Here is a 17479-nt window from a genome sequence, read left to right as displayed (position 1 = left end):
CTAGCATTTTACACTATTATATGTACTTTTAAATCATGCTGATCAAATTTTTTGTATTCCTGCAATAACTGAGTAATAGTATCAACTATAAAATCATAATGATTAGCATCTCACCTTAGATAATAGTCCAGGGTCCCCGAGTTTAATGCACTGTTTGGTTTTCTAAATCATCATGTGAACGGCTTCCTGAGTAGGTCTCAGTGACATAGTATTCTTTGTCCCCCAACTAAGTGTATTTTTTGTTTCTCTCTCTTTCTCTTTAAAAATACATTGACAGCTTGACCAAGTCATCCGCCAGAGGAGCCTGTCCAGTTTGGAACTGTTCCTGTCCTGCGCTCAGAAGCAGTTGAGCGCTCTGATAGCCACGGAGCCGGTTGACGTTGAGTAAAGAAAGCACGGCAGGCTGACCGACACTGGCACACTGGCAACTGGCCACGGCGGATGAATCATTAGACCTCTAAATACATGCTGTGAATGATACAGACGCCTTTGTTTTCTTTCCACATCTTGGATAATTGATTTTCACTTCAAGGATAAACCAAAACAATATTTAGAACTATCAAGAGATCTAATTTATTTCATTTTATTTTCTCCTTTCTATTTACTATTATTTTAGTAGCAGTAGTAGTAGTAGTAGCAGCATCAGCAGCAACAAAAAGTATGATGTGACTCAAAAGCCATTGAAAATTGCCACATTACCAAAAGTTAATCAGGTACACCTTATAGCCTCTGGTGGCCTGTTATATTGTATTTGGCAAAAGTAGTAAATATCTTTACTTACTGCTTAGCAGTGACTCAGTAAGATGTTAGAATGTAATCATACGTTTACTTGATTTTGAGGATAAAAACAACATGGATTTCAGTATCTCCTGGCATCACCACACTTCTTGAATAGGATCTGTTCTTATTGGTAACATTGAAAGCACTAAAGATTATTATATTAATTCAACTGTGATCTGATGTACCACTTAAATGGGTATGTGTGTGATACATGCTTATTTCCTATTTCTGTTCTTCAAAGTCACTATAAATCAATAGTCATTTTTTAAACAAATCATGCCATGAACTTCATCTCTAGAAAGGGAATGTGACTTAACCATTTATATGAAGTCAGGCTCATATAAAAATATGAAATTCTTTCCCAGAATTTCAGAATGTACTTAATTCATGAGCAGTGTGCTTCAGTGCAAAATCATGAGTTTTTTTAAACATCCAAACTATGTGTTGTCATTCAAATTATGTAAACATTCTGTCTTGTTTTCTGAAATGCTTTTATTTTGGTGGGCCTAGCACTTTTCTGGGGTATCAGTGTAATAAAAAGAGCTTTAAAAACTTATTTGGTTATTTTTTATCCTTTCTTTTTTAAGTCAATTCTTTATAAAAATTGCCCTGCCCTGAATTGGTAGCTCAATTGGTTAGAGTGTCATCCTGATACCCCAAGGTTGCAGGTTCAATCCCTGGTCAGGGCACATATAAGAACCAACCAATGAATACATGGATAAGTGGAACAATAAATTAGTATCTTGTTCTCTCCCTCCCCCACTCTTTCCCCCACCCTGCTTTCTCTCTCTGTAAAAAAATCAATGAATAAAAAATTTTACAACTTATGTGTTCATGGATGATGATGTTTTTACCATGTACCCTAAATATTTACAATAATATGTACTGAAAATATTTAAATGAATAACTAGTTTTCTCTTACACATTTAAATAAGAAATTAAAGCAAGCAAAGCAGGCCACTGACTGAAATGCAGCATAGGAATAAAAGAAGGCTGTGAATCTTGGAACAAGCCGATAACACAATGTTATGGTTGTATTTAAAATTACTTGACAAAAAAAATAAAAGAAAGAAAATCACTTTATGTTTTGCCATCAAACTTAAAATGGTAAGATATTTACAACTTAACTCAGATATGACTCATATGAAAAGGAAGCACTGAAGGTCACAAACTAAGATCTTAGAGGGACTACGATCCAGAGAATGGACATACCAAGAGGACGTAGTAGTCTGCACCTCTCCTTCATCCCTACCACCACAGAAAGGTTTTTCTTCTCCCATTTAGGGTTCCACTTCACTGTTGACATAGACTAATGGTCTGAAGTAATTCAGAACAAATTAATACCAATCAGTCTGCGCATTGGCAGAACAGCCACCATGCACAACCATAAACTCGCAAATTGCCGTGGTACTTTTTCCCCCCTCAGAGCTGCCCTTAAAAAGATAACTGAGAATAATCATCCGGGCTTAGAGTGATTTGTTTAAGTACATTAATTATTCCAAGTCGAATTAGTTAAGGTGTTGCAATGGTGTTCGAGTTACAGAAATCCACACCTAGACCCGCGCTCTGTTTTCGCTCTGGGGATCCAGGGTCGTTGTCCCCCCTCGGGGGTGTTCGCCGAGGGAAGCAGGTGGTCAGGCACCGCGCTGTGACCGAAGGTTGAAGGGGTTTCCCTGAAGTGTGAGGCCAGAGTCTCCAAAAGAAGCAGTATGGTTTGTCTCTACAACTTTCTTTGCCTATTGTATGATTCTCTTAACTCTTTCTACACAGCATCTTCTGCCTTTATGTTTAAGTGAATACGGCACCATCTTGAAAGGCTGAGAGCAAGAGAGCCGTTATATTTTTGGAGTGATAAAGCCACTATCAAACTGTGACTCTTTCTTTAGCAACATGCTTAAGGATTCACTAATAGAAAGCATTCATTTCCCCCACCAAAAAATGAGTATCTGTTTTGTGCCAAGTATTTTCACATGTTGTCTCAATAACCCCATGAAATTAAAAGAACCTTACGAAGTAGATGATCAGTGTATACCAGTGGAGAGGATCCCATGTTTATTTACTTGCCCATGATGACCAGGTAGAGTTGGAATTCAGAGCTTTCAACACTCAGCTTTACTCTTTCCAGTACTCTGGAGAGACCTAGTATCTGGAAGTTTCTATCCCATGTAATCTTATCACATTAATATTTTAAGACAAACACTATCTAGTTCTTGTAAACCTATTTGGAATTCTAGGTAGGCCACATTCTAACTCGGGACCGTTGGACCAGTTGCCTAAGCAGTTTGAATGTCAGTCTTCATGTTTGTGAGGTGTATATAGCAATTTTTATAAGCTTTTTGTGAAAATTAAATTAAGCTTGTAAAATGCCCCACATAGCTGACCTCGCCGCTGCAGCCACCAATTCACAGTAATTCCCCTTTCTTTGAGAACTGCCCACAAAGTACAGGTGTGGTTGCCCACAAACAACTGGCTAAACAGTATAATTCTGCCCCTCTGACCTTGACTGACTAATCCGCAGACAGATCCCAGCTGGGCCCCCTGTCACATGGTGAGACACTTCAGCTACTTTGCCCCGGGGAGACAGACGTGAACTCTACTTCCGTCAGAAGTCTCCTGATCATTGTCCTTCCTGAGTCTTGGATTCTATGAGATAACCAAATGTTCTTCTCCTATGCCAACACCACTTACTTTTTTCCCCTGAGTTCGCCAGAGCCAGTTTCTATTGCATGCAACCAAAGAAAATATTACCCAAGGCAATCCAGCACAGAGCCCAGCACAGAGCCCCTGGATACTCGGCACTTGTCAGTGCTTCATTTCCTCCACCGGACCAATCCAACATGGGAGCACTCCAGTTTATTTTAAGGGATGTTAAAAATATCACTGAACCAAAGCCCCTATTGTCTAACAAGGCCAAGTAAATCACAGATACCTAAAACTATGAACAAACAGTGCCCTATTTAGAAGTTCTCTGTCACTCAGAATCTGGAGTAGAAGTTTAAACTCAGCTCCGCTAAATGCTGATTCATGTTCCAGTTCAAAGGAGTCTTGCTCAAGATTGCTTTGAAATCAAAACCAGAGCTATGCCCCTGTGATTGGTGTTATTCTGCCCTGAGTCAGGTATCTAGAATTAAAATTCTTTTATCTTACAGTTAAACTAGGTAGGGTCAGGAAATGCTATCTTTGCTTTAAACAACAATAAAAACAAAAGAATTATTCATTTACTGAATTACAAAGGTAGGCTTTGCATGATCCTGAATTTCTCAAAAAGCCATATGGAAGAAACTGGATAACATAAAACTCCTATGGAAAGAGGAGAGTTGGATCGAAGCGAAACACTTAGCCCCTGGTCTGTCTTCTGTGTACACACCAGCCCAGCAGTGCTCCAGAGACGCTGAAGAAGCAGAAAGCCCACACACTGAGTCCACACGCCATTTACTTGGAGGCATCACCACTAGCCCCATAGTAAATGGGCAGAAACAACATACGAGAATTCACAGCTGACTGACTTCCAGACTTTTTTCTTAATCCAGGCAAAACAAAAACTCCTTTTATTTCACTGAAAAACAAACATGTTTCATACACCCAAACAGCCAGAATGCAGGGGCTACGTGGGCATCAATCATTGGTAAATAAAAATAGAAGGAAAAGAGTTGGTGACATTTGCTCTGCTCCTCTAATTTTGTTTTCTTTTCCCTGGAGCATCCATTCTCAGCAAGTTGGTCCCCTTTCCACTCCACCTGCACCCCAGCCACCACATACTAAACTTTTCCTATGGAGTACTTAGAAAATAATATTTTGTGTTGTCACTTATAATTAATCGTCTGTTTCCTTATTTGTTGATATCTCTCTCTTCCTGAAGAGCCCACATCTGTTTTGTTCCTTGTAAAGAGTGTTTACTGTGCCTAGCCTGCGGAGTGGATTTCGTATATGATTGTGAGTTCACAGGTCATTGAATCAATCACTGCACCTGTGATATAACTCAACTACTCTCCAGCTAATAGATTCTGACCACTGATTTAATGAATTAGCTAAAACTGCTATGTTTCTAAATGAGGTTCCATAAGAACTCAGAACAGTATTCTCACAAAAGAACTCTCATAAAACAGTAACCAGCCTCCTAGAGATCAACAAAACTTCTGACCACTGAGCTGAATTCACGTTTCTGAAAGCCACTAGAATAAATAAATCACTAAATCATAGCTCTAGAATGCTAATAAATTGATAGCAATGTGCTACCCAAATTTAGAAGATCCTCTAAGAGTGGAGGTATGGGCAAACATTTGGAAAATTATATGCAAAATAATTTCTTAGATTGCCAAGAGGTGTCTGGCCATAAGAGTAAGAAACAGCATCCCATTGAGAGGTCTGTAGGGTATGCACCACATTCACTGGCCCTGGTTCTCGTGTTTCAGTTACAACCAGGAGGGAAGGAGCAAGCTGGAAGAAGAGACTGCGTGCATGGTTTTGTGATCAAGACCAGGAGATCCAGTGGGAGTTGTGGGTGAGGAGGAGCGGGGCTTGGGCGTGGGTCAGATCAGGGAATGTCCAGAGCAATGCGGTGTGAGAGTCCTGGTGATAAAGGATGCCAAAGAATACCTGAGAGGCTTTTTAAATGTGCCTGTCTCTCAGTTGTGATACAAACTGGGCTTGTATTTTTTGAAACACACACAGAAATCAAGAAACAGACTAATTCAAAAGGTAGGAAAACTTGACTCAGTCCTGGCAAACATTCAGTTCTCAGAAGTCTGGGAGCTGATTTCAAAAGGAAACACTGAAGCCACAGAATGTACAAATCACTGACTTCAACACAGCTCTGATACTGAGACAGATCATAGAAAATTCCTTGTGGCAAGATATATATGTAATGAGTTTCGAGCTGCTGCTCTTTTGTGTAGGTATTTTTTCCTGAAAATGTTAGTAAACCTCTGGACACCATGGGAAGCACTACCTTTTATGTTTTCTCTAATGTTCTTTATCTTTTTTGTCTGCTTTCCATAATTTCCAAAATGTAAATGTTTAGTTTAAACTATAAAAATGTTTAAACAGTGATTCAATGAGTAAAATTTTACTTAGTATCTCAGTGAGCTATTCCTTAAAATTCATGCCATGTTATAATTTTTCAGGCAAGCCAATGTGTTTTTATGTTCATAGTCTTTTAGAGAAGGAAGCAACACAATTTATTTTTCTCATAATTCCCTCCTCTTTTGTCATAAAGCACGGAAAAGACTTTTATACTTTGCATCAAATCAAAACTGGCGTTTTGGTAGCAGTTATATAAAAATGAGGTGAACAAGGTAGAAATATCAAGTCATGTTTTAGAGGACTCTGGTCTGTAGACTCCAAGGAATCCAGGTAAATAATGAGCTACAGTTATTGAGGAGTAAGATGTGTTCACTTTTACATGGATGCAACTCTTTGAAAGTGTTGCAGTGACTACCTGACACACAATCTTTGTCACTCTGGCAGTCCCCGCATGAAGAAATCTTTTGTCAGAAGTGTGTTTTGTCTCTGTTCCTCAGAACTCAAGCTGCATATTGTCTATGGCACATCTCAAGTTGTTTACGAGGGAAGCCTTAAAATTCTATATAACTAATAACGCAGTGTTATATGGACCTTAACTTCAAATACAACAGGGCTGGTGCCTAATTTTGTTTTTATTCTTTCACTCTGATCACATCTGATTCCATGGTTTTATATAATCTCCATACGCTAAAGACCAAATTTTTATCTCCAGCCCAGTGCAGAATCCTGTGTTCAGCAGTGCTTCTGGATAGAACTTCTGGGGAGGATGGAGACTTTCTATGTATACATTGTCTAATATGGTATATTATTAGACATGTGGTTACTGAACACTTGGAAATATGGCTTGTGTGACTGATGATACTAAACTTTTAATTTTATTTCATTTTAATTTATTTAGTCACGTGTGACTAGTAGCTTTTCTGTTTGACAGTGTGGATTAAAATTCCCTTGCCCGGGAGAAGCAGTGGCCAGGTCCTTTCCTCTGATCTTCAATACAAATGTGTTTCTTTCGTTCTTTCTGAAGATTGATGTGGGGAGTAGATGCGTCGTGAGCACAAATGCATGTGAAACACTGTAAGGAAAGGCATCTTACAGGTAGGCTTCTTACCAGCAGAAGGCAGAGGAGCTAGTACTGTAGATATATTTTAATGTTATCATGAGTAACCAGTAAAAGACACCTTATTGAAAAACCCTTCTCACTAATGTATGGCTCTTGGAGCTGAGCACATTTCTAATTTAGTGCCTGCAATGGGAAGGGGTTTCTCTAATGTTGGGCCAAAATTATGCTAAAAATCAGAAACCCACTTTCTGAACTTGAGGAAATACTGTGGCCTTAGTGTTGGTTTGCTTTTGAGAGTTACCTAGAGAATCAATACAGGCAACTTCTAAAATTAAGCAAAAATTGAATAACCTCATATATTATAATTCAGAATACTTCAAATTTGTCATTATCCAGAAACTGAATAATAAGGATTCAGACTTCTAAAATGTATTTTTGATGAATAAAGAAGACCATCTAGTTAGTTATGAGTCTTCAAAAATATTTTATTTACGCCCCTTCCCCCCAATCATTGAATTTGTTGAAAAGTAGCTTTTCATAAAAAAAAGATTATTGAGCTTTTATTAAGTTCCATGCATTGTGCTAGGCATATTACAACTAGTTAATACATTTAATGGTTCTTTTAAAGGAGAAAAGTAAGGCTTAGGCTCAGTAACTCACCTGTGACACTGCTTTTATGATGGGAAGCTAGGCACCCAACCCAGGTCTTCCAGAAGCCAAAGTCCAAGCTTTCCAGAGGGGGAGATGTTCCCCTTTGCCAGCTTACTTTCATCTCTTTTTTCTAGCCCAGACTCTCATGCTGCTCGCATTCATGTTTGTAATCAGCCCAAAAAGGTGCTGACAATCTTTCTCAGCACAAGCTCCAGGCACAGCCTCGCAGCCACCAGGCTGTGCTGACTGGGGTGCAACACCAAAGCCTGCGCTAAACCCCGTGGTTTACTGGAGAAGCAGGGTGTGAGCTGATGGGACAAAGTTGTGGGAAAACCATTTCTTTTCCGAGCCAAATTCCATTTAATTGCTATTGTTGACCTGGTAAGAAAAGATTTACATTTCATGGTTCAAGCAAATCAATACTACTTAATTCTGTGGTTTAACCTGAAGTTACAGTAGCTAAACGTCAAGAAGGCCTGGCTTGCGTATAAAGTCAAGGCATCGGCTGCTACCATAGCAGCCACTGTAATGCAACAGTAATGCTTCTTCCAGGAGACTGATATCCCCTCGAGCTCTAACCAATTCTTAAGGGAAATCATCAGTCCGATTCAATAACTTAATGGTGTAATGAGTATCATAACCTTACATTTTTAGAGAAGAAAGTGGAAATGGCTGAATAAAGTAAATTAATTTTGTTCTAAATCTTAGAGAGCACAACACAGAGCCAAGAACCAGTAGCTCCTTTCCTCAAAAGGAGAAAGGACTCACGGACATGGACAACGGTGTGGTGCTTGCGGAGGGGGGCGGGGGTGGGGCAGTTACAAGGGGACCAGATGGTAATGGAAAAAAAATACAATAAAAAAACACCATTGGGGTGACATTGGTTAATAAAATTACGTAAGTTTATAGTGTACAAAAAATTTTACCTATTAATTGTAATTGATACAACCCACCAGTAAGATTAACATCAGAAATTACATCACATATTAAGTAATTTGGAAATACATGATATTGTTCCCATTGCAAAACTTTACTCAGTATAAATATGTGTTCTTTCCTTTCATAATCTATCACAGTTTATACAGGATGGAGCCAGAGTGTCTGGGTTCAACTGTCTGGCGTTTACTGGCTCACTCTTTATTCCTCCTCTGCCTCAGTTTCCTCAGTTTTAGAAAAACAATAGAAGTCACATCGTAAGGTTAGAAGGTTAACACATATTAAGCCAATAAAACAATGTCTGGCCCATAGTTAGGAGTTTATATTCTGTATTTGTAAAGAAAAATAAATTGCTGTTTACATCATCTTTACTTTTAAATATTGCATTATCATTATTTTTCTTAATATTTTTATTTTTGCTAAAGCCTTACTTTTAGCTTTTAAAAATACTTTTGTTATGTAGATTCATTTGTGCTGATTAATAATTTTTCTCCTCTGTTGAACTGTGTCTTAATTTGTTCGAGAGGCATTTATGATCTGTCATCTTTCAGCCAGCTGTCCCATTGAGTTTCTAAGTAAGAAGCTTAGAATTCTGTAAAACATCTTCAGGGAGGGGGCATAATAATGCTTTACTGAGTAACATTTTTCCCCTAGTGGCAGCAACTGTTTTGAGAATTCTCAAATGCTTTTCCCTTCAACATTTACCCAAAATCTGTTAAACTCCGTATTTCACTGTTTGGTTGTCTCAGGTATGCTTACTTTGAACAGACTCGCCCCTTAATCTCCTCCTCCCCCTCCTCCTCCCCGAGTCTGCTGCCTTCCTGTCTGCTGTGAGGAGTGGTGACAAAGGCTAATCTGAACTAGACCGCAGTCATATGAAGTCAGATGAAGGACTTGGCCTCGTCTCAAACCTAAAGCAGAGGGGAAGGGTGGAAACTGCTGTCTTGTAAATAGCGAGCCACCCAGGGCGTAAGCCTTAAAACATGTAAATACGCTCTGTCCCATATGCTGTATTTCTCTATTTTGTCATACTACCTCTGCCAGCTAATTTAACTGAGTATGATTTGCAATGTTATTTTATTGAACATTCTTTGACAATTTGAGTACAGTTCTGAATGTAATATTAAATCCTCTTCTGGCTCGGCAGATTGCAAAATTGCACGCTCTGTCTACACGTCAAATCCGAGGTTTGGAGGGGAATTCAGACTGTACCTAGTCCGGCACATCCGAGAAGAGCTGCGTTTGAGCTCTCCCCTAGCAGATGGTGTTTCAGACTGTCCTAAGTGACATCCAAACAAGAAGATTAATTATATGATTAAAGATTCTTTCACACAAAAGTTGAAACGAAGCTTGGCTTGCATCTCTTATAAATGTATACAATTTTTTCTTCTTGTTTGAAGGCTCTCCAGCCAACTCCAATGGCCGCCGGATCAGTAAGTTTAACCACACCTCTGTGACTGAGGAGGAAACTAAATATCATAAATTATGTTAACAACTTAGTTCTAAATCCTTGGTGTCAGCTTTATATGTCAGGTTTGTGATTGGTTGATTTTTGAATCCAGCTGGGACCCGTGTTGAAAGAGCCCCAGACAAAATCCATTGTAAAGGACTATCAGAGAATCAACTCCATTCTAGCAACTCTTGTAGAAAGATTTTGGGATGACCAGAAACACAATACTTCAAGCTTTGGTCTAGCATGAATTAAATAATTTCATTATATTTTTCTAGGAAGCCCCTAAGAAAAAAATGTATGTGGTTTAAGGAAGGAAAAATTTCTTTAATCAAACTCTCAATGAAGTAAATACCTCTAATTTAGTGACACAATAATTTGCCTCAGAACAATGCATTTTATTTTTTGTTTTATCATATATTATTTGATAATCTATGAAATAGCTTTCTGTTTTATCATTGTTGTTCAGTTACGGTTGTCCTCATTTTCCCCCTCCGACTCTCCCCTGCCCTACCCGCCCCTACCTCCCACCTTCAGTCCTCCACCCTGTTGTCCTTATCCATGGGTCCTTTATACATGCTCCTTGATGACCCTTCCCCTTCTTTCTCCCGTTACCCCCTTCACCATCCCCTCTTGTTACTGTCAGTTTGTTCTTTATTTCAATGTTTCTGGTTATATTTTGCTTGCTTATTTGTTTTGTTGATTAGGTTCCACTTATAGGTGAGATCACATGGTATTTGCCTTTTACCTCCTGGCTTATTTCACTTAGCATAATGCTCTCCAGGTCCATCCATGCTGTCATGAAAGGTAGGAGTTCCTTCTTTCTCTCTGCTGTGTAGTATTCCGTTGTGTAAATGTACCACAGTTTTTGATCCACTCATTTACTGATGGGAACTTAGGTTGCTTCCAGCACTTGGCTATTGTAAATAATGCTGCTATGAACATAGGGGTGCAAAGGCTCTTTTGAATTAGTGATTCAGGATTCCTAGGGTATAGTCCCAGCAGTGGGATCACCTGATCTAAAGGCAGTTCCATTTTTAGTTTAGTATTTTTTTTTTCAGGGAATTCCATACTTTTTTCCACAGTGGCTGCACCAGTCTGCATTCCCACCAACAGTGCACTGGGGTCCCCTTTTCTCCACAACCTCACCAGCACTTGTTTGTTGATTTGGTTATGATGGCCATTCTGACTGGTGTGAGATGGCATTTCATTGTGCTTTTTTTTTTTTAGAGATTTATTTATTTATTTTTAGAGAGGGAAGGGAGAGAGATAGAGAGAGAGAGAAATATCAATGTGCGGTTGCTGGGGGTTATGGCCTGCAACCCAGGAATGTACCCTGGCTGGGAAACGAACCTGGGACACTTTGGTTCCCAGCCCGCGCTCATTCCACTGAGCTACGCCAGCCAGGGCTTCATTGTGCTTTTAATTTGCATCTCTGTGATGCTAGTGATGCTGAGCATCCTTTCATATGTCTCTGGGCCCTCTGTATGTCCTCCTTGCAGAAGTGTCTTTTCAGGTCCTTTGCCCATTTTTTAATTGGGTTGTTTTCTTCCTGGAGTGGAGTCGTGTGAGTTCTTTATATATTTTGGAGATCAAACCCTTGTCCAAGGTATCATTGGCAAATATGTTTTCCCATATAGTTGGTTCCCTTTTCATTTTGTTGATGTTTTCTTTAGCCATGCAGACGCTTTTTATTTTGGTGAAGTCCCATTTGTTTATTTTTTCCTTTATGTCCTTTGCTCTAGGGACATATTGGTGAAAATACTGCTGTGTGGGATAACTGAGATTTTCCTGCCTATGTTCTCCTCTAGGACTTTTATGGTGTTGCAACTTATATTGAAGTCTTTTCTCCATCTTGAATTTATTTTTGTGTATGGTGGAAGTTGGTGGTTGAATTTCATTTTTTTTTGCATGTAGCTGTCCAGCTGTCCCAACACCATTTGTTGAAGAGGCTATTTTTACCGCATTTTATGTTCCTGCCCCCTTTGTTGAATATTAATTGACCATAGAGACTTCGGTCTATTTCTGGGCACTTTGTTCTGTTCCATTGATCTACATGTCTGTTCTTATGCCTGTACCAAGCTGTTTTGGTTACAGTGGCCTTGTAATACAGTTTGATATCAGGTATTGTGATCCCTCCAGAACAATGCATTTTAATCAGCTTCCCAGTGGGCCTTCCATCATCACAGTTTTTATTATTATTTAGAATTGTTTATTCAGCTATACATTGACAAATAAGGGATAGATTATTTGAAAATATTAGATGCATAGCATTTAAAATAAATTCACATTTAGCTTTCGTTAGATTTTTAAAAATGTATTCAAACTGCAAAATTCTTTATACTCAGCATCTAAGATCTGTTCATTTTACTTATAATTAAGTAGTTTCTTCATAAACCAATCTATTTTTTTATGATTTCTGCCTCTTAAAAGAAACGTACTACTCTGTTATGTATTTCCTTGAAAACCATTGAATGGTAGAGGTTTCCGCACTCAGGCTCTCTAGTTCTCTCCTGTTTCGGGAACACAGGGACTACACTTCCCCATACCCTGGCGACTGAGTGGAGCAGCGCTACCAGTGCTAATGCGCTGTGGTCAGAGTGGCGATGCATGTCCCTCCAAGACAAACAGCTGATGGCTGCTGCCAGACTGACCAGCCCAAACCCTCGTCCCCTGCCGGGTGACAGTGGAAGCGTCTTTGTGTCGCGGCTGTGGAGACAAGATCAAAACGGCCTGCAGTCTGCTGTGTGAAGGACTGTTGGCTTGGAGGATCTCCACAAATGGTTTCAGTTGAATAAGAAATAACCCTCTTTTGAGTGTAAGTCACTGAGATCTGGGAGTTTTCTATTATTGCAACACAATCTGATCTTTCTTAATACAACTTGGCAAGATAAAACAAAACTCAGGAGAAAATCTGGCCTGTTTGCACGATCACTTCTTGGAGAACATTGTTCCGAAGAAGATCACATCCACTCTAGAGAATATTGTTTAGTGTATGCCGTGTGGGGGCACTACGCAGACATCGGGATACCAAGGCGATGAGGATAGAAACTTGTGCCTTCAGATTGCTACGAAAGTCCTTCTCCAGGTAATGTTAAGCCATTCAATGTTGAGAGATATTACTGAAAACAATTTCTCCTCCCCATATCTGAAAATGGTGCAGGCATACACACACGCATTGTTTGTATATGTTCTGTATTATTATGCACTGAGTCTGTATGAATGTTATAACTATATATGCATATGTACATTTGAAGGGGTGAGGGGAGTGAGAGAAAGATAAAAGGCACCACATTTTGCAGCTGGCCTTTCTCTAAATCCCAAAATACAGAATAAATTTATAACCAGCGTAGCTATAGTCTGCCTTAAACAAAATAAAAAATGGCTCCCAGATAACAGGGAAATCACAGAATTCACTTTCAGCCAATCCGTAACTAGGAATGCTTTTTTCATTTTATTTCTTTTGCAGAGTGGGTTATGGTTGCCTGAAATGAATTAGGACAATAAGAAAAACAAATTTTTTGTTGTTACATTGTATTTACACTTAGTAGCAGTTCTTTGTACTAAATCAAATGCAGATTTTACTGAATTACTGTTAGCGCCAGAGAGCTGCTGCTCCATGACTCTGCCGTTCCTGGGCGCACCCGAGCTCGCCCTGGCCCGCGGGGTCACTGAGCGCTCACGCACTCTCCCTTCCCACTGTGTGCGGGTGGGCACACTCCAAGGGAAAGGAATTAGTGGAAAATCTGGCCTCGGCTTTTTTTTTGTTTAGTTGGACAATCTAGTTCTTGAAATTAGCAACACTGAGAGGTAACTATTAATGTTCCTATCCTACCTTTCATGACTAAGTGTTTTTTTGATGCGTATTTTATTTCTACAATACCCCCTTGTGGGGGACGGGGGCTGCTGGTAGTGCTGTGTTCCGTTTTAGGGAAGGAAGACTGACTCTCCGAGACACACAGGTACCAAGTGACAAACCAACATCTGAACTCGAGTGTGTGCTTTGAGGACCCATGTCATGACATTTTTTAATATAAAAGATCCTTTAGCTGGTATTTCCTTTTATAAAGTATTCCTTCTTTTAAGCACAATGATCTGAAACTCCGAGTTGTTCTTGGAATTGCCGGAATATTCTCTAATAGCATCTCGGGAAGCACCTGCGTCAGAACCGCCCGGGTGCTTGTCCCTGCTGCAGATGTCGGGCGCCCTACCTAAACTTCCCAGGGCAGCGTCCTCTGAAGAAGACTCCCGAACTTTTTATTCTAAACTTATTTTCCAGGTGACTCTAATACACAACGGAGTTTGAGGACTTCTCCTGAAACACAATTACAAACATTGTTCCCGAGTCGTTGGGGGAACATCTCTGAACTCTCACACGGCGACTGTGACCTTATATCTGTGGAATATGTCCACGTGCTCCTTATGCTTGACCCCTTCCCTTGCACCCAGGATTTGAACAGTGAATAAAGAATTGCTCCTAGGAGCCAAGAAGATGCTTTGTCAACCGAGCAAAGGGGTGATGAGAGGAATGTCTCTTCATTTGGAATGTAATGTAAAGAAACACTGAACATAAATATACTCATGGATTAATTTAAAAATATGATGGTAAATGCCAGCTTAATGAAATATTGAGAAAAACCAAACCTTGTAAGTTAAGAGCTTATGCTAAGGAAGAATTTCAACATAGAGATGAAAAGGAAGCAGGTGGCTGGTGGAGACGCCAGGCAGGAGGCTGTGTCTCATGGTGCAGAGAGGAGAGAGACAGAGGCAAGCACAGGGGTGTGGGGAGCAGCGCTTGTGAACAGAAAGGAGCCTTCACACACATTCCTGCAACCCAAGGTTAAGTGGTAGTATCCTGTTTTGCAGTTTCAAAAATTTGAGTCACAGAGAAGTTCCATGAATTGCCAAAGGTCAATCGGTTAGTCAAAGGCAGACTGACCATACATCAGCGACTCCAAACCCACTGCTTTTTCCACCTAATTATACTGCATTTTCTTTTGTTTTAAGGCTTCCCACTGCTTTGCAGTCCATCTAAGGATATCCTATCTGTCCAAGTCAATTTGAATTAATGTGGCAGGGCCTTGGGTAACCACATTCGTGTTTTTGAGCCTCACTTATAATTTTTTTCCCTTTAGGATAATTATAAACTGCTGTGTTTTAATTACAATAACTTTTAGAATGCTCCAGATTTTTTCCAAACAGTTTTTCTTTCCTTAACTTCTTATCAAGAATTCTAAACTCTCCTGCAGCCCAGTGAGATTATTCCTCCAGAAGAGACACTGGCTGACAGGGTCCCATCTGAATGGCGTGAGGGAGGAGCGCAGAAGCAGGCTCTGCTGAGCGTGAGCTCTTCTTGGTTGAAAACAGTATAAAACGATATTCTCTTCCAAACCATTTGGAGGCAATTTACAGGCAAAAAAAATGTGGTCTACAAAAAGTTGTAATTCTGATTTCCATGTGTCATCTGCATGTTGCACAAGTCCGTAAATTATTTATAGAAGCAGAATTAGGAAAAGGAAGCAGCCCCACAATAGGCCGTGGTTAAAGATCACTGAATATCCCTTACTTGACTGATGATTAGTATCTGTTAGTTTATATTTTTTAAAACGCAGATGTAATATGGTATGGCTTCTAAATATGGGAAGAAAATGGTAATTGTATTATCAAGGCAGCAGTGACTTTTCCCTAGATAACCCAAGGGTCAAGTTTTTCTCCCCATTACTCTTAATGTAGTTTTCTCAGCTACCTATGGTATATTTTGGGAAAGGCGAGAGGTAAGTTAAGTTTATATTTGTTTCTGAACCACCACTGATTGTAACTCACATGAAAGACACAGTTCTTCTCTCTCCTCCTGGGCGTGTCCCTGCCTCCTCCAAAGGGCTCACAGAATAGGACATGGTCACAGGGGTAGTGGTTGAACATAGCAGGGGCCCCACTCCTACTGATAGTTTTGTCGTTTCTTCTTTAAGCCACTGTATTGAGGTATGAGTGACATGGAAAAATCTGTACCTATATCATGCATACAACTCAATGAATTTGAGGATGCGTTGTATACCCATGAGACTGTCACCACTGTCCAGTCCATACTTGATGTGCTCCATATCCTCCCCCTCCCAAAGCTTCCTTCCACTCCCTTTGTAATGCTGATGCTGACATATTATTTTACTCATTATATAATGACAACCAATGTCTTGATCTTGTTTATTAACCTATTAATAATCGATATATTAATATAAATGTAGTAGTCAATGTAATTAACATACAATATAATTATATTATTTATTACATCCTGAATAAAGGAAAACTAGAGGGTAAACTATGGCTGGAAAGCCTAACAGGGAGGTGAGGCTTCGGCTGAGCTTTAAGGGAAGGGCAGTGGGTAGTACACACATTCCCAAAGGCACAGTGTCCTATTAATGGAAGAGTAGACCTACTGAGCAGGTTCTAAGGTGAACACATATTTATAATCACATGCTGGAAGTAACTGAAAATTCTATCCTTCGCTAAAGAGTGTGACGCCCGCCAGAGCGCTGAGCCCGTGGCAGCAGCTGTGGAGGCAGCATGTTCTGGCTCGCCCGCTGCACCCACAGCACGACAGGTCGTGTCGTGCACAACGGACTTCGGAGACATTTTAACGCTGAGCAAGCTTGATATTTAAAGAAACAAAAAACTGAATGCTGCAAATCGGGGCATCTCTCATGCAACCCCAAAGAGCTGGCTAAGAAAAGATGACTGACTCGAAGAACACAACGCCCCATAGCAGGCTCGGTTGTCTTGGCGTGCATCAGAACAAACTCTCAGGGGAGACCCTGACCCAGCCTAACACTGGAAAGCCAGCTGCATGAACAGAAGGGCGCGCTCTGCATTAAGGCAAAGTCTCAAAGACTGGGGTCCTGTGGAGAGAGATGAGGCTCTTCCGTAAGCAGAGGGCATGGGGCTAGACCCCAGCAGGAGGTGGTAAGGGAACCAAGTCTCAGGCAGTGAAGCATGGAGGTGCTCTGAGAAGGCCCAGAGGTAGGTAGAGCTTTTGATGCCTATAAACCAGGATTAGCCTTGGAGATTTATTTTCTGATGCCGTTAATGCATAATGACAACTTAACTGCACCTTCTGTCCTTAAGGCATTGTAACAACACTGCCTTTCTGCAGCCACACTGATGGTACCAACCTGCTTTTGCCCAGTGTTTTCTAGGAGTGTGGGGCAGTGTCTGGGCTGAGCCAGTCACACGCTCTGGCTCTGACCTCCTCCTTGCAACCAGCATCAGGCACTTGCTCTGCCTTTGGCCAAGGAGCTGCCTGTGGTCACACACCAGATGAAAATTAGCACTAACACCCTCCGTACATTTGGGGGCAGGTTCACAATGTGCAGGCTCCAGAGTGCTTTCGCATCCCTGCTCATTTCATCCTCGATCACATCTGGTGCTGCTCAGGCACATTTGGAAGACCAAGTGTTGATGGACCACATCTGGAAGAACATGTGTCGGGGAGACACATCTGGTACTCTCCCCACACCACCTTCCTTCCTCTCACTCTTTTTACAGAACTCAGGACAGGGAGTAAGACACCTGGCTCTTAAACTCTG

The 17479-nt window shown here is 40.5% G+C and overlaps 1 protein-coding gene across 3 annotated transcripts in view; it reads left to right on the top strand.

Annotated features, from left to right (window-relative positions):
* CCDC91 (coiled-coil domain containing 91) overlaps nucleotides 1-1378 on the top strand; it is a 270362-nt gene extending 268984 nt beyond the window's left edge. For all 3 annotated transcript variants that reach the window (XM_028532813.2, XM_036019212.1, XM_036019213.1), the window contains one exon: nucleotides 278-1378. In XM_028532813.2, the coding sequence (XP_028388614.1) occupies nucleotides 278-388 (111 nt within the window). In that variant the 3' untranslated portion in view covers nucleotides 389-1378. The remainder of the gene's footprint in view (nucleotides 1-277) is intronic.
* Nucleotides 1379-17479: the final 16101 nt, after the last annotated feature.

This window comes from Phyllostomus discolor, chromosome 2 (assembly GCF_004126475.2).
Source record: "Phyllostomus discolor isolate MPI-MPIP mPhyDis1 chromosome 2, mPhyDis1.pri.v3, whole genome shotgun sequence".
In the NCBI taxonomy this organism is placed as follows: Eukaryota; Metazoa; Chordata; class Mammalia; order Chiroptera; family Phyllostomidae; genus Phyllostomus; species Phyllostomus discolor.
This window is presented reverse-complemented; position numbering and strand designations above follow the sequence as displayed.